General features: G+C 34.6%; 1 protein-coding gene across 11 annotated transcripts in view; it reads left to right on the top strand.

Moving 5' to 3' along the window:
- The window catches only part of STAG1 (stromal antigen 1), a 393923-nt gene that overhangs the window by 176107 nt on the left and 199553 nt on the right, over positions 1-18263 (top strand). For 10 of the 11 annotated variants that reach the window (XM_025449001.3, XM_035704782.2, XM_049099673.1 and 7 more), the window contains one exon: positions 4112-4208. The exons of the other annotated variant lie outside the window; for it this stretch is intronic. In XM_025449001.3, coding sequence (XP_025304786.1) covers positions 4112-4208 — 97 coding nt within the window. The remainder of the gene's footprint in view (positions 1-4111; positions 4209-18263) is intronic. 11 annotated transcript variants of the gene reach the window in all.

The following is an 18263-nucleotide window of genomic DNA, read 5'->3' as shown; positions in this document are numbered from 1 at the left end:
TATGTAGCTATAGAGATCCTGCACAGCTGTGGGGCAGATCAGGTTGGTGGTAGGGGAAGGTTTCTGGGAGAGACTCAGGCAGCTGGTTTCAGCTAACAAAAATACCTATGGGGAGAAAGCTGGCAAGATCTGCAGGAGTCCACAGTGGCTGTGCTAACCTTTGGCTTTGTCAGTGGTAAAATATGCAGAGTTTGTGTATAGAGCAGATCTCTGTGAACCACGATTGCTCTTGGTGCTTGTTTGCTATTAATAGCTTCTCTTTTACTGTTGTTCTAGCTGGCTCAGTACATCTATGGGCTACTGATCTAGATGGGGTGAAACCAAAAGTGGACCTCTGCACAGTGCCCTGCAAGGCTGGGGGGAGCCAGTTGCTCACCACACTCTTACTTTCCTAGCAAGAAAAACTCTTTTTAACTAGGGAGTTCCTTCAGAGCACCATGAAATGTGTTATGGAGGATAGGATTATGTGGGCAAAGTAAAGTAGCCTTCCTTCTCTTGTGTGATGATTTTCACTTATTGTTAAAACATGCTAAGTGGACTGTAGAGGTCTCCTGAATCTGTTGTTTGTCCAGTTGTTGATCTTTGTGGGTCCAGGAAGGTGATCTTTGTGGGACCACAGGGAACTGATGGTAGGGTTTTTTTTCTTTCAATACTTTAAATATGTCTTTCTAATATCCATTGGCTTTCATTTTTTTGATGAGACGTGTGCCATATTTCTTATCCTTTGGCCCCTTGTATGTACCCTATGGCTACTTAAAAATATTTTTTCTAGTGAAGATTTCCCACAATTTAATTTTTTTTAAAAGATCTTCTTTATTTATTCATAAGAGACACAGAAAGAGAGAGAGAAGCAGAGACATAGGCAGAGGGAGAAGCAGGCTCCATGCAGGGAGCCCGACGTGGGACTCGATCCCAGGTCTCCAGGATCAGGCCCTGGGCTGACGGTGGCGCTAAACCGCTGAGCCACCCGGCCTGCCCCCCACAATTTAATTTTGATGTGTTTTATGTAGTTTTATCCTGCCCCCTAGGCCAAGGTCTTATATATTATGAAATACTATTTTTTTTTTTTTTTTTTTTTTTTAAGATTTTATTTATTTGAGAGAGAGAGGCAGAGACACAGGCAGAGGGAGAAGCAGGCTCCATGCAGGGAACCTGACATGGGACTCGATCCCAGGTCTCCAGGATCAGGCCCTGGGCTGACGGTGGCGCTAAACCGCTGAGCCACCCGGCCTGCCCCCCACAATTTAATTTTGATGTGTTTTATGTAGTTTTATCCTGCCCCCTAGGCCAAGGTCTTATATATTATGAAATACTATTTAATCCACCCAACTATGCCCATACTTGGCAATGCCTCTAACAAGCACCAGTGTCTGCCAATTTAAGAAGGATTTATCTCTCTGGAGTTTAGTTCTTTAGATTCTTTTGCTTTTACCCCTCTCTGATAACTTTTAAAAGGTATAACTTTGTTTCCTTTCAGGTGAATAACCAATTATACCAGAATCATTTATTAAATTAACTACTGCTTTTCCTCAGAAATTGAAGTAACTCCTTTGTCACAGCTTAAGTTTTATATATACCTGGATTAATTTCTGTGCTCTATTTTCTTATATTACTTTTATAATCCTGCATTATTTTCAATCTGTATTGTTTTCAGTATCTTTGTGTTGAATTTTAATATTTATAATGCAAATCTGTTGTTCACTCGTATTATTCAGAATGTTTTTGGGTTCCTCACACATAACTAGTGGGATAATAAAAATTGATATTGTCACTTTGGGAGTTAAAATTTGTTCACCATCTTCAGAGTGTTTTCACAGTGCTGGGCCTGTTTAGTTTTGTGTCATACTTCCTTACCTTGGCCACAAAGCATGAAAACTTTTCTGCTTGGGCCATGAGTCTTAAAATCACTTGACCTGCTTTATCCACCATTCTTAGTCAACATGTTCTTGACACATTATTCAGCAGAGCTGAACCTTGAACAAATAGCATGACATGCTTTCTTTTTCTTTTTACCCTCTTATACAGCCATAATATTCTAATTTTCTGTTTACTTTTAAAGTAAAACCTTCCAGACACTAATGTGATGAGACAGAGAAACAGTGTTATATACATCAGAAGTAAAAAAACAATAATAAAAGTCCTTTCTTTTTCATGGAAGAAGGGAATAAGATTGCTCTTCAGTAGAAGAGGTCATTAAAGAAGGCATATGTTCAACCAGAATGGTTAAATTAATAGGACTGATAATATATAGTATTGGTAAGGAAATGGAACACCCAATATCATAATACTACTTATGGGGTATAATTTAATACACCTGTTTTGGAAAAGTTTTTGACTTTGTCTACTACCCATCTACACGCATGTGTTCCAGGTGTTAATATGTTTGTTACTGGGTATATATACAACAGAAAAAAGTTTATGTCCATCAAAATATTTATACAGTCATGTTAATAGCCATTTTATTCATAATAGCCTTAAAATGAAAATAATAGTCATGTATTTAAATACTAAAGTGACAAATAAATTGTGGTATGTTAATACAATTAGAGGCTACACAGCAATGCAAAAAAAGGAAGTACTGATACACAAAACAATGGTTCAATTTTGATTAAAAGAAGTCAAACATAAAAGATGATGCTATTTATATGAGTTTCAAAAATTGTCCTGTGTTAAGGAATAATAGTAAACCGTTTTAGCTGGGGATGGTTATTGACTGGAAGGGAGCATCAAGGAGCTGTTTCAGTTTTAGAAAGAAAGGTCTTGTATTTTCATCTTGGTTATGATTACACAGGTTTATGTATTTGTAAAATTTTATCAAGGTGTAACTTAAATTTCATACATCTTGCTGTATAGAATTGTTTTTCCACATAAAAGTAAAAATTATCTTAAAAGTGTTTAAAATGATCTTTATACATTTTTTTCTGATAACCTACCCTACTCGAGGAAACCTCAAACAAAATTGCCTTCAAGTGTGCTATTTGGAATCACAGTAAAATTGCCTAATAATTTGGAAAGACTTTATTGATAGAGCACTAAGGCTTTTTTTTTTTTTTTTAACTCATTATGTGAAACTTATTTAGGTGATTTTCTGCATCCTGTGAGTTTTTATAAGTTTTCTACATTAACACTTATACCTTTCTTGAGCTTATTCTTAGATAATTATAGTTATGAACAGGCTTCTCCTCCATTTATGTTTCTTTTTTTTCATTTATGTTTCTTATATATTGCCAATATCTAAAAGTTATTTTGTACATTTATCTTTTGTCACTTGTCAAATTTTTCCTTTCTTTCTTTCTTTTTTTTTTTTTTACTTGTCAAATTTTTTCTATCATGAATCTTTTGAGTCACTTTAGTAGAGACTGTTAGGTGTTTTTTTTTTCAACTGTTGGAAAGGGAGAATTTTCCTTATTAAGACTTTACTCATTTTTACTCTTAACTAAAAACTTAAAACCTGTGTCAGATAGTTAGGGATACATCCTTGCCTTGGTCCTGTTTGGTTTGAAATGTCTTGAGCATTTCAACAATATATATATATTTTTTTAACAAATATACCTTTGTCTTTACCTTGCTTATATACATTTCATCTGTTGAGTTTTTCTAAAAGTTGTTAAGTTTGGCTGCACAATTTTATTGGATACCATTTTGAGATCTAGTAATATGATCATTTAATTTCTTTCCTTCATTCATAAATTGAATTTTTAAATTTCCTAGTATTGATTCATTTATGTATTCCTGACAAAAATGAATTTGGTTATACATGGTGTGTACTCTTTTTATGCATTACTAATAGAAGAGATTTTTTGATACTTAATTTCTATCTATATTTAAATGTAGTTTAGCTTTTGTGTTATTTTCACAATGTGGTTTGAATATTACTGTCTAAAATTGTTTAATTATTGGACTAATCAGATTTGTATTTTGGTCTAAACAAATTTTAGTAACTCATCTTCTAATTACCTTTAAAAATAAAGGAACCTTTAGTTTTATTTGGCTATAGAGAAATAATTTCTTTAAGTAGACACACAGATAAAATCACAAACTTTAAAAATATTTATTTACTGTATTTTCAGTTTTCTTGAAGTTTTCATTTTTATACATTTTTTTCCTACAGTCCGTGGTGGATGACTGGATTGAATCATATAAACAAGACAGGGACATCGCACTTCTGGATTTAATCAACTTTTTTATCCAGTGTTCAGGATGTCGAGGTACATAATATTGGGATAAATAATGTGCTTTGATTCTGTCAGTGTCAAATTTATTTCATCTTTCTTTAGTTGTATATAATCCATCCTAGAACTATGTGCTAAACTTTTTCTGATAAAGAAAAATATTATTTAAGGATACTTCATCTTTCTGTTCACTTTTGCTATGAAATAACAGATTTCTGAAATTTCATGAAATTTTGAAGGAAATCTAAAATTCATTTAATGAATTTGTGAATTGACATTTTAGATTATAAGCTTTTCCTGATATTATTAGTAGCTATGCTCCATATTAAGAATTTTGCTAGTTGCTAACATTATCTTGTATCATTGTCAGTATTTTGGTCCTCATTGTATAGATGAAGTACTTGAAGCTTCAGTAATTTGTTTTAGGTAACATAAGTACCAGAATCAGATTTCTTAAGTTTATCATCCATTGGAAATCCATAGGCAATTTTTAAAAATAAAATGCAGGGGCACCTGGCTAGCTCAGTGGTTGACTACCTGCCTTTGGCTCAGGTCATGATCCTGGGGTCCTGGGATCGAGTCCCACATGCAGGAGCCTGCTTATCCCTCATGTTTCTGCTTCCCTCTCTGTGTCTTATGAGTAAATAAATAAAATCTTAAGAAAACTTAAAAATTAAAATGTAATTTTATTTTTACATTAATATTTAACTGATATTTTTCTTGGGAATAGATAAATCTTAACAGATGATAAAGTGCTACATGGGGGCAGCCAATTGATAAATCAGCATCCTTTGCTTTTTAGCACAGAAAGTACAGTGATCTTTTATTGAGATCACTATTACAGTTGATTTCTTGAAGGCTTTCTTATTTCTATTTGTCACTAACAGTATTGATACAAGTAGTTTATCAGATATTTACAGAACACCTATCTTGTACTAAGTACTCTTCCAGAGGATACAAACGTTACCAAGATAGTCTCTGCCCCAGTAAGTATTAGAGTATGTGTAATTTTCAAAGGAGGCTTTATTACATACAAGGAACAGAAAGGGAAATTTACCAGTTCAATAAAGTGCTCATCAGTGCCATCTTAAGAATAATACTGTTTACAATTTAATAACAATATGTGCTAAACTTTGTATTTGCTCCCTTTAATCTATTGGTTAATAGATCAAGCAGTTGTAATTTTTATAGATCAGGAAACTAAGAATAAAGAGCTTAGGTAAGTTTTTGGACATCATACAGTTAGTTTAAGTGCCAAACTCAAGATTCAGAGTCCGGCTTTTATTAATCTGAGTCTGGGTCCCTAAGGACAAGATATTATGGGACCAATAGAGAAGGGCTTCTGATCTAGCCCAGGCTTTGTATCTCTATGTATTTGTGAATGTTGGAGCATTTGTAAGAAAGTACATCTCAGAGGAAGAAACTGTGATGAGACTGAGGCTGAGGGATAAGAAAGTTAAAGAGGATGAGAAGGGCCAAGGTTAACAGACTATGTATAAATACCTGAAGACAAGAAAGCAGGGTACACTCTTGGACATAAATGGAGTTTGAACCTGAATCCTAGAGCATTGATTGGTGAAGAGTGACAGGAGATTGTACTATTTGGAGGAACGTGACTTTGATTTTGCAGCCTTAAAATGGATAAGGCAATCACTGATACTTTAAATGTATTATGTATCTAAGTGTTCTGTTGGATTCGATTTTGAGTTTAAAACAACTGATAGTCTTTAAAATTTTCCCTTTTGTAATTCATTCCCAGGATTCAAAAGCTTTAGAATATATAAAGCAAAAAGTCTTTACCACTTCCTGCCTTCCCATCTATCTCCAAAGAGTTAATCGCGTTTAACTGTTTTGTTTTATATTCATCTGTTAGCATTTTTAATCTAATTTTGTATATATAAGTAAGAATATCCTTTCCCACCACTGTTACACAAAAGCTATTGATGTATAGGGAGCTTTTTTAATACAGCATTCCTTTGTGTGTATGTACAATAATTTAGTTTAACTAGTCTTCTATTAAGACCATTACATTATTTGTAATCTTTTGCTATTACAAACAGTACTGTAATGAGTATTTTTGTGTATACCTTATTTGTTCTTTGTGGAAGAATGTGGGAAAATGTTTTTGTAAAATTGTATCAGATACTGCCAAACTTCTGCTATATGAATTGTGCCCATTTTTAATCCCATTAGTAGTACATGAGTATTTCTTCTCAGTCTTTACAACAGGGTTTTTATCAAACTTTGAGGTCAGCCTTATAAATGATTTAAAAATTATGTGTCAGTGTGATTTCTTTTTTAAATTGAGGTGAAATTCACTTAGCGTACAATTAGCCATTTTATCTATTTACTTTTATAATTAACCATTTTAAATTGTAACAGTTCAGCAACTTTTAGTACATTCACAATGTTGAATGTTGTGTGACCACTTCTCTTATTATCAAAATGTTTTTATCACTCCAGGAGAGTATCTTATATTTATTAAGTAGTCATTCCCATTCTTCTCCTTCAACCCTTGACAAATACTAATCTGCTATCTGTTTGTATAGATTTGCTTGTTTTAGTCCTTTTATATAAAGCAGTTATATAACATGTGACCTTTTATGTCTGATTTTTTTCACTTAACCAAAATGTCTTCAAGGTTTATCAAGGTAGTGCCGTGTATCTATAATTAATTCCTTTTTATAGCTGAATAACATTGTGGTGTAGATCACAGTTTTTAAATTTATTCATTTGTTAACGTATATTTGGATCATTTCCATCTTTTGTTGGTTGTTGTGAATATTGCTACTATAAACATTTATGAGCAAATTCTGTATGAGTACTTGTTTCTTGATTTTGGGGGATAAATACCTAGGAATTGCTGGATCCTGGGGTAATTCTATTTTCCTTTTTAGGGAGCTGTCAGATTATTTTCTACAGCAGTTGTAGCATATATTCCTTCAAAAAATGTTTCTTCCCTCCTTTCCGTACTGTTTTCCACAGTGACCACACCAGTTTACATTCCCACCAACAATGCACTAGGATTCCCTTTTCTCCACATCCTTGTGAACACTTGCTGTTTTCTTTCTTTCTCTTTCTTTCTTTCTTTCTTTCTTTCTTTCTTTCTTTCTTTCTTTCTTTCATTCATTCATTCATTCATTCATTTATTCATTGTATCCTAGTGGGTATGATTTGTATCCTTAATTATCAGTGATCTTGAACATATTTTCCTGTGCTTTTTGACCATTTGTATATCTTAAGAAAATGTGTATTCAAGTCCCTGTTCACTTCTAAATTAGTTTTCCTTTTGTTGTGCATTGTTAAGAGTTCTGTATATATTCTGAATACTAAACACTTATTAGATATTTAGTCCATTTTATATGTTATTTATTTTTTGCTCATGCTGGTAGTCTCAAATCTAAGAATCCATTGCTAAATAAAAGGGCATAAAGATTTGTAAAAATAACAAATAAAGATTTGTATTTTTTTTCAAATAGAGACAGTCCCCAACTTATGGTTCAACTTGTGATTTTTTAAAATTTATTTTTAAAGATTTATATGTTTAATTTTAGAGAGAGTGGGGGGTAGGGAGAGGCAGAGGGAGAGAGGTAAACAGTCTTAAGCAGATTTCCTGCTGAGCACAGAGCCCAGTGGGGCTTGATCTCATTATGCTGAGATCACGACCTGAACTGAAACCAGGAGTCAGATGCTTAACCAACTGCACCATCCAGATGCCCCTCAACTTGTGATTTTTTTAACTCTACATAGAGTAGTACAAAAATAATACACATTCTATAAAAACTGCACTTCTCATTTTGAATTTTGACCTTTTCTTGGGCTTAGAGATATGTGATAGGATACTGTCTTCTGATACTGTACAGAAGCAGTGAGCCATACCTCCCAGTCAGTCGCACAATAATGAAGGTAAACAGCAAAACACTCACAACCATTCTTTACCTCTATAATCATTCTACTTTTCACTTTCAGTACAGTATTCAGTAAATTACATGAGGTGTTCAACACTGTATTATAAAATAGGCTTTGTAGTAGATGATTTTACCCAACTGTAGGCTAACGAAATGTTCTGAGCACAGGTAAGGGAGGCTGGGCTAAGCTATGATATTCAGTGGGTTGGATGTATAAAATGCATTTCTGACTTATTTTCAGTTAATTATGATGGGTTGATCTGGATGTAACCCTATCATAAGTGAAGGAAAATCTGTAGTTTTATACTTTTAGCCGTATAATTAGGTTGTTGATCATGGTTAATTTTTGTATATGGATGATTTTAATTTGTATTTCTGTTAGGAGTGAGACTTGAGAGCTAATTCTATTTCTTTTTTCTTGAATTCTCTGTTCCTATCCTTTGCCAATTTTCCTTTCTGGTATCTTCTTAGTTTCTGAAGAGGCATTTGAAAAAATGGATTTTTAAAACATTTTGATAAAAGTTATAGAATGATATTTTTATAATATGATTAACGAAGAACGCATTTTCACAATTGGAATATAATAAAAATCCAGAAATATACCCAAGTACAAATGAAACTTTAGTAAGCATATCTTAAAACATGAAAGAAGAGAAAGACAAATTGCAACTACACTGAGATCTCATTTTTCACTTATCAGATTGGTAAATTTAAAAATTACAACAACAAATACAAAAATTACAACAACACTCTGTTGGTTAAGCTATTAGAAAATAGACACTCTTACGTTGTCTCTTTTTTCCCCCATTGTTGCATTGTTTCTTAGAATAAAAATTGATACATCTCTGATGGAAATAGATTTGGCAGTATCTCCCAAAACTACATTTGTTTTATTCCAGTCATTGTACTTCTATAAATTTGCCGTGAAGATACAGCTCCAGAATTAAGAAAATGAAGGCACAGGGTTACTCAGTACGATATTATTTGCTAATACAAAATATTGGAAACAATCTAAATACTTGTATATAGGAGAGTGATTAAGTAAGTTATCATAAAGGTACAAAATGGAATTTTGTAAAAAATTCTGTGAAAAAGAATGAGGAAGATCTCTGTGGACTGATGCAGGGAGATTTTCAGGATTTGTTTTTAGCGGTGAAATGCAAAGTGCAAAAGAGCATCTACAGTATGCAACTTTCTTGGGAAGGAAGAAGGGGAAAATGGACTATATACATATATCTTCCCCTTTTGAGCAAAAGGAAAGAGGAAAGACAAAAGAGAATATCGACTGGTTACCTGCAGGGTGCGTTTGTATATATAAATGAGATATAAAGTCTAGAAGGAATCGGGGTAAAAGGATGATACTTGAGTATACCTTCTTTTAAATTGAAGTATAGTTGACATCCAATACTGTATTAGTTTGACGTATACAACGTAATGGTTTCACATTTATATACATTATGAAATGTTCACAGTGATTTTCTCACCCATACAAAGTTATTACAGCATTATTGACTACATTTAAAAAAAATATTTTATTTATTTATTCATGAGAGAGAGAGAGGCAGAGACACAGGCAGAGGGAGAAGCAGGCTCTATGCAGGGAGCCTGACATGGAACTCGATCTTGGGTCTCCAGGATCACGCCCCGAGCTGCAGGCGGTGCTAAACCACTGTGCCACTGGGGCTGCCCTATAACTAGAACTTTATATGTCTTAACCCCCTTTACCTATTTCACCCAGTTCCTTCCTCCATTCCTCTGGCAACCATCAGTTCTATGTATATATGAGTCTGTTTCTGTTCTCTTTGTTCATTTGTTTTGTTTCTTAGATTCCATTTACATGTGAAAACGTGGTATTTCTCTTTGTCTGACTTGTTTCACATAGCATTGTATTCTCTAGGTCTGTCCATGTCATATGCATGCCCATCAATTTGCTGTGATGATGGCAAGATTTTATTCTTTTTTATGAACAAGTAATATTTAAGTGTGCATGCCTGTGTGTTTACACACACACATTCTATTGATGGACATTTAAGTTGCTTCTATATCTTGCCTATTGTAAATATTGCTGCAGTAAACATAGGTGTGCATATCTTTTCAAATTAGTGTTTTCATTTTATTTAGGTAAATACCCAGAAGTGGAATTAATGGATTATAATGTATTTCTTTTATTAATCTTTTTGAGGAACCTCCACACTATTTTCCTTAGTGGCTCACTAACTTATTTTCTCACGAACAGTGCATAAAGCTTCCTCCCTTTTTCCACACTCTTCTCAATACTTATTGCTTTTTGTTACTGGCCATTCTGGCTGGTGTGAAGTGATACCTCATTGTGGTTCTGATTTGCATTTCCCTGATGATAGGTGATGTTGAGCTCTTTTCATGTGTCTTTTGGCCATCTTTATGTAATCTTCGCAGAAAATGTCTATGTTTTCTGCCCTTTTTTCTCTTATTTTTTTCCTTTTTTTTTTTTTTTTTTTTTTAAAGATTCTATTTATTCATGAGAGACAGAGAGAGAGAGAGGGGGGGGGCAGGCAGGGACACAGGCAGAGGGAGAAGCAGGCCCCATGCAGGGAGCCTGACGTGGCACTCGATCCCGGGTCTCCAGGATCACACCCTGGGTTGAAGGTGGCGCTAAACTGCTGAGCCACCCGGGCTGCCCTCTGCCCGTTTTTAAATCAGATTATTTGTTCTTTGGGAGTTGAATTTTATGAGTTCTTTATGTATTTTGGACATTAATCCTTCATCAGATAGATGATTTCAAATGTTTTGTCCTGTTTGTTACATTTCCTTTTTGTTTTATTGATGGTTTGCTTCATTGTGCAAAAGCTTTTTAGTTTGATGTAGCCCCAATTGTTTATATTTGCTTTTTTTGCCCTACTCAAGGAGATAGAACCCAAAAAATATTGGTTAAGACTGGTGGTCAGTGGTTTACTGCCTGTTTTCTTTTAGGAGTTTTATGTTTTTAGGTCTTATATTGAAGTCTTAATCCATTTTGAGTTTTTTTTTTCTATACGGTAAAAGAAAGTGGTCCAGCTTTTTCTCTCTCACTCTCTTTCTCTCTCTCTCTTTCTCTCAAATAAATGTATCTTCAAATTTTTTTTAAAAAAGAGAACGTGGTCCAGTTTTATTATTTTGCATGTAGGTGCCCAGTTTTGTCAACATGGTTTATTGAAGACTGTCTTTTCACTATTGTATATTCTTGCTTCCTTTATCATAGATTAATTGACTATATATGCATATATTGGTTTATTTCTAGAGTCTCTGTTCTGTTGATCTATGTATTTGTTTTTGTTTGTATTGAATCTGTGAATTGCTTTGGGTAGTGTGGACATTTTAACAATATTCAATCTTTTAATCAGTGAGCATGGTATATCTTTTTATTGTCTTCAGTTTCTTTTATATCAGTGTCTTAATAGTTTTTAGAGTACAAGTCTTTCACCTTTCTTGGTTAAATTTATTCCTAAATATTTATTCTTTTTGATGCAGTTATAAATTTCTTTTTCTGCTAGTTAGTTTTAGTGTATACAAACATAACCAGTTTCTTTATATTAATTTCATACCCTGTAATTTTACTGATTGTAAACAATCAGTAAACACTGATTGTGTTTATTAGTTCTAATAGTTTCTTGATGGAGTTTTTAGGGTTTTCTATATATAGTGTCATGTCGTCTGCAAATAATGACACTTTAACCCTGTCTTACCAGTTTGGATGCCTTTTCTTTCTTTTTGTTGTCTGATTGCTGTGGCTAGGACTTCAAGTCTATGTTGAATAAAGGTGGTGAGAGTAGACATCCTTGTCTTGCTCCTGATCTTGAAGGAACAGCTTTCAGCTGTTTACCATTGTGACGTTAAGTGATTTCTCATATTTGACCTTTATTATATTGAGATGTGTTTCTTCTCTATTCTGTTCAGAATTTTTATCATAGATGGATTTTGCCAAATGCTTTTCCTGCATGTCTTGAGATAATCATAGGGTTTTTATTCTTTTATTTTGTTAATATGGTGTATCACATTGATTTGCAGATATTGAACCATGCTTGCATCCCTGGAATAAATTCCACTTGATTATAGTAAATGATCCTTTTAATATATTGTTGAATTCAATTTGCTAATATTTTGTTTAGGATTTTTGCTTATATATCTCAGGGATATTGGCCTGTAATTGTCTTTAAGTGTCTTTGTCTGGTTTTGGTATATATGTAATGCTAATCTTGGAGAATGACTTTAAAAACATTTTTTCCTCTTGAGTTTTTTGGAGTAATTTGGGAAGGATAGTTATTAATTCTTTTTAAAATGTTTGGTAGAATTTCCCTGTGAAGCCATCTGATTCTGGCCTTTGGTTTGTTGAAGTTGTTGATTACTGATTGAATTATATTACTTAGTAACCTGTCCAGATTTTCTTTTTCTTCCCTAGTCATTCTTGGAAGATTGCGTGTTTCCAGGAATTTATCCATTCCTCTTAGAAATCCATTTTGTTGGTGTATAATGTTGTCGTAGCAATCTCTTATTCTTTGTATTTCTATGGTGTTGGCTATAATTTGTCTTTCATTTGTAAGTTTTTTATGTCCTTTCTCCTTTGATGACTGTGGCTAAAGGCTTATCAATTTTCTTGATCTTTTCGAAGAACTAGATCTTATTGATCTTTTCTATTGTTGATTTAGTCTGTAATTAGGTTTTTTCCACTTTGTTCTTATTTTTTCTTTATACTTAGTGCTTTGTTTATTCTTTTTCTGTTTCCTTTAGGTGTAAGGTTAAATTGCTTACTTGAGCTTTTTATTTGTTTCTTGAGGTAGGTTTGTATTGCTATAAACTTCTCTTACAACTGATTTTTGTTTTTTAAATATTTTGAACTGCTGTGTTTCCAATTTCATTTGTCTCAGATATTTTCTGATGTACTTTTTGGCTTCTTTGTTGCCCCATTGGTGGTTTATTAGAATATTCTTTAGCTTTTTCAGGTGTTTGTGGGTTTTTTTTTCTTAAAACTATTAGTTTTATAGTGTTGGGATTTTAAAAAGATGCTTGATAGGATTTTAACCTTCATAAATTTATTGAGACTTGTTTTGTGGCCTACCATGTTGTCTATCCTGGATAATCTTCTATTATGCACTTGAAAACTGTGTATTCTGCTAAATTTTGATGGAATGTTCTGTATATATCTGTTAAGTCTATTTCATCTTTTGTGTTGTTCAGAGACAGTGTCTCCTTCTTGAGTTTCTGGCTGAATGATTTATCCAGTTATGTAAGTGAGGTGTTACAGTCCTCTACTATTATTGTGTCAATGTCATTTTCTCCTTTTATGTTTCTAAATATTTGCTTTTATATGTAGGTGCTCCTATGTTCAGTACATAGATATTTAAAATTGTTATATTTTCTTGCTGGACTTTTCCCTTAATCATTAGGTATTGCCTTTCTTTGTTGCTTCAGTCTTTGTTTTAAAGTCTATTTCGTTTGATCTATGTATGTATTGCTACTGCTGCTTTTTTTTTGGTGGGGGAGGGGGCTTCTCTTTGCATTGAATAGGTTTTCATTCACTTTGAATGTGTAGATGTTTCTAGGTCCGAAGTGAGTTTCTTGTAGTCAGCATATGGATGGGTCTTTTTTTAGTATAGAGTTGTCTTGTCTATTAGATCATTTTAGTCTGCTTACATTCATAGTGGTTATTGATAAGTATCTACTTAATGCTGTTTTATTAACTATTTTCTGGTTGTTTTTATAGTTCTGCTTTGTTCCTGTCTTACTCTCTTTCCTTTTGATTTGATTACTTTCTTTAGCATTATGCTTTTTTTTCTTTTTCTTTATTTTATATCTTTTTAAAGTTTGGTTTGTGGTTATCATGAGGTTCATATGTAACATCCTAGGCATATAAATTTATTTTAAATTGATGGTTGCTTAAGTTTGAACACATTCAAAAAGCATTACATTTCTACTGCTTCCATGTTTGATGTTGCCTTAATTTATTCTTTTTTGTTAAGATTTTATTTATTTATTCATGAGAGACGCAGAGAGAGAGAGAGAGAGAGGCAGAGACACAGGCAGAGGGAGAAGCAGGCTCCATGCAGGGAGCCTGACGTGGGACTTGATCACCAGGTCTCCAGGATCAGGTCCTGGGCTGAAGGCGGCACTAAACCGCTGAGCCACCTGGGCTTGCCCTATTCTCATTTTTAAAATTCTTTTTTCTTTTGGTTCTTTTTTATACTTTCTATCTCTTTCTTGAAGTTCTCACTGAGTTCATCCGCTCTTGTCTCAAGTCTGGTGAGAATCTTTATGACCATTATTTTGAATTCTTTATCAGGTAGATTGTTTATCACAATTTCATTTAGTCATTTTTCTGAGATGTTATCTTAATTTTTTGTTTTTCTGTCTCTTCATTTTGTCTTACTCTGTGTGTTTGTTTCTATGTATTAGGTATAGGTCAGGGACATCTTCTGGTCTTGAAAATAGTGACCTTATATATGTGGGCCTTATTAGCTCAATCTCCTTTGGTCACCAAAACTAGGTACTTCAGGGGTTTCCCCTGCATAGGTTGTGTGTTGCCTCCCTACTGTGACTGTGTATTGTCTGCTGTGGTTGTTTTTGGAGTGGCTGGCCTCTAGCCCAGCTGGCTGCAATTAGCATTTTTAGCTACTGTGGGCCACACTAGTAGATAAGGATGTCCCTTGACTTGGCTGGCTGAGTGTTCTGTCTGAAGCTTCTGCAGTTGTTTTTGTTGGGTGTGCTTAGCCCCCAGCCATAGTTGACGGACAGGCCTGGCTATAGGTATTGTGTTAGTAGTGGTGGGTGGGGCTGTTTCCCCCTTCTGACTGCAGGATTTCCTTTTGAAGAGTGCCAGTCCTGGCCAGTGCTGCCTGTCAAGGGTGACAGGGCAGTAGTCACTTTGTGGGCATGTTGGTTTTAATTGAGGTTGCTTACTGGGTATGAGTGAGCAAGAGCCGCTTTGGTAGATGCCAGCTGGTGCTGGTCCCCAAGGGATCACCAAGGCATGACAAGGGGTGCCAACAAGACAGATGGAGAGTGTCAGAACTGGCTCTTGTCATCTCATTGGTCAACCTAGGCTGAAGGAGAACCGGAAAAATGGTGCCTGCCAGCACTTCAACTTCTGAAGAAAATTACTCCAGATCCCTGCTGTTTTGGCAAATGCCCTAAAATTAGTCAATAAGTCGTTTCTGCGATGCAGGTGCTTTGCAAACTATTTCATTGCTGGATCTCAGAATGAGTGATATTGTGTACTAGCCCATTAGAGCATTGTTTCAATTTCCTGTAGCACTCTAGCTCTTTTAGAATTAAGCCCTGTTGATTTTCAAAGCCAGACACAAATGGGGCCACATCTTGGTTTAGATTGCCAGGGTGGGGCTTGTGCCTGATGTGGGGCTTGATCTCCTCACTCCTCAGGTAATCCTCTGTGTTTGTGATATCCCTCTTGCTTGTTGTACTTTTTCACTGTGTTTTTTGTTGGTTTATTATTGTTTATTTCTGATTGAATCTCTGCCCCTCCTACCCTTCTTAAGGTGGCGTTTTCTTTATTTCTTTAGCTGTTTAGGCTTCAGGTCATTTTAAGAGTGAGTTGTAGTATACATAGTTTAGCCTTGATATGTCTGTAGGAGGAAGTGAGCTTAGGATTGTCTTACTTTGGCATCTTCTCAAGCTCCCAGAATATACTTTGGAATAGTCCTGACTTTTGGAGTTACCTTAATATTTGTTCCACTAATCCATGAGCATGGAATGGAATGTCTTTCCATTTGTTTGTGTCATGTTCAGTATCTTTCATCAGTGTTTTATAATTTTCAGAGTACAGGTAATAGACCCCTCCTCCTTTTTAAAAGATTTTATTTGAGAGAGAGAGTGTGTGTGAGTGCATGAGCCAGGTTGGGGGGGGGGGGTTGGTCAGAGAGGGACAGGCAGACTCCTTGCTGAGTGGGGGAGCCTGATGCAGGGCTTGATCCTGTGACCCTGAGATTTCAACCTGAGCTACAGTCAGATGCTTAACTGAGTCACCCAGGTGCCCCAGACCCCCTTTATAAGATTAAGATGGGGAAAGTGTTGGAAATTACTCCATTGTATTCCTCACTTGATTGTATATATGAAGATGAATTTCCAGTGCATCAACAATTTAAGTATAAAGTCAACAAATAGCAGAAACAGAAAAGGAAATAGTAAATACCAGTAAGAAAGAATAAAAGCACTAGAAGTAAATATGGAAGAATTCCTTTACTAAGTGGGAAGGTCTTTTATTAATGTGACTCAAAATTAATTCTGACTCAGAACTTGTAAATGAAAATTAAAAATTTATAAATAAAATTAGTAAGTTAAAAGAACACTAAAAAATGTACTTCAAACTATACATGGAGTGCAGAGTATAGGGAAAGTTGAAAGATAGGAAAAATGGGGTGAATTTTTTTTATTACAATCTCCCTATTCTATATTGAAGTAAGACTTGTGTTGAAATCCTGTGTTAGACCTCTTGTGTTCAAAAGCATTTCCCAAATCTAGATTGCTATTTGGTTGTATCAGCCCATTTTTTCTAAAGCTATGTAATAGTTAAAAACAAAATGATATTAAAACAGTCCACTGAAGAGGGAAGAGAATCAGAGAAGGAATGAAAAAACACAAACCTTTCTTTTCTAGTTCCTGGCTAAAAGGGACACCTCTTCCAGTAACATGACGAATTGTATTGTCGTGAGTGAAGAGTCTGGGCAGCTCTCCTCTTTTTTGTAGCTCTCGTATCATTATTTTCTTACCTTTACCCTGGAGTCTAGTAGATGTTATTGATTTCCTACTTTAGCTGTCTTAAGTTGGATCAGTACCCCTATTTGTTTCCTTCACTCTGCCCACACATCTGTATTCTCCTCATTAAAAAATCTCTTCATTTGAACCATCTGGAGTGAATTGTATTTACTTCTGGGAATCCTCAGTTAGAATTAATTGACTAATTCATTGTGTAATAAAGGATGGATTCAGTATCAGTGGAGTAGGAAGGATGGGGATGGAAAAGTTGGTTTAAATACTACTGACTTGGGGCACCTGGGTGGCTTAGTCAGTTAAGCATCCTACTCTTGATTTCCGCCCAGGTCATGAGATGTCACCCATCATCTGTGCTCTGTGCACAGAGTTTGCTTGTCATTCTCTTTCTGCTCCTACCTTAGCTTACACACTCACTCTCACTCTCATTAAATACATACATACATACATACATAAAATTCACTTAAGAGTTGCTTTTCTAATGCTGTGTAACTTTATAAACTTCATAGGAATAAATTCTAAGGAAGCTAAGACAAAACGGAATGATAGGATATCTTTATAATATTCTGCATGACAAAATAACGATATGTTATCCCTATTTTAAAATATTTAATGCATCCTTGATAATGGGCATATATATTTGGGTGTACCCTAATGCCAGTATATAACATATTTCAGAAATACATATCACAGATATTGGTACTGATAGATTTTTTTTAACAAATGTGCCTGTTTTTACTTAATAAAGGGTGCGTTTATGAAACGTGATTTAGGTTAGAAGCACCGTCTTTTTTAGTTGGTTGTAACAAGTAATGACTCCGTTTTGTGGTGTTTGTGACTACCACTGGACTTCCAAATGCATGAGGGTCTTCTAGGAGTGCAGGATTGCTGGAGAATTATGAGAGACCATATCCTAAGGAATGCTTACTCCTAGGGTTTCCTGAACTTTCCCATTTTGTGGGCCAGTTAGTGTCTCAGTAATGTTTTCATGGTATCTGTATGCAAAAACAAAACAAAACTTAGCAATTCTTTTTTGTGGTAGTTAGTTTCAACCAATCTATTTATGTCCTAACAACTTAGGAGTTCGTTGGAAACATTGCATGCTATTCTTATATAACCATAATTACTTACTAAAGGATATATATACCCGTTGGACATTGTACAGTTTCTTAAATTTTAGAATCACTCACCTTTCCTGTTCTATGCTGGTTTTCCAGCAGTATTTGTGAGAACTCAAAGTATAATGAATAAAGTATCATCTGATGTTGAGACTGTGAATTACCTCATGCTAATAGTTCCTATCTTGCTTGACAAATACTTGACATTGCTGTATTTCCCTTTGAAATTTTAAAATAACCCCACAGTTCCTTTTTGTTGTTTTTTTTTTTTTAAATTTTTATTTATTTATGATAGTCACAGAGAGAGAGAGAGAGGCAGAGACACAGGC

Source organism: Canis lupus, chromosome 23, assembly GCF_003254725.2.
Source record: "Canis lupus dingo isolate Sandy chromosome 23, ASM325472v2, whole genome shotgun sequence".
Lineage (NCBI taxonomy): Eukaryota > Metazoa > Chordata > Mammalia > Carnivora > Canidae > Canis > Canis lupus.
The sequence above is the reverse complement of the archived record's forward strand: the minus strand, read 5'-3'. Positions and strand labels throughout refer to the sequence as shown.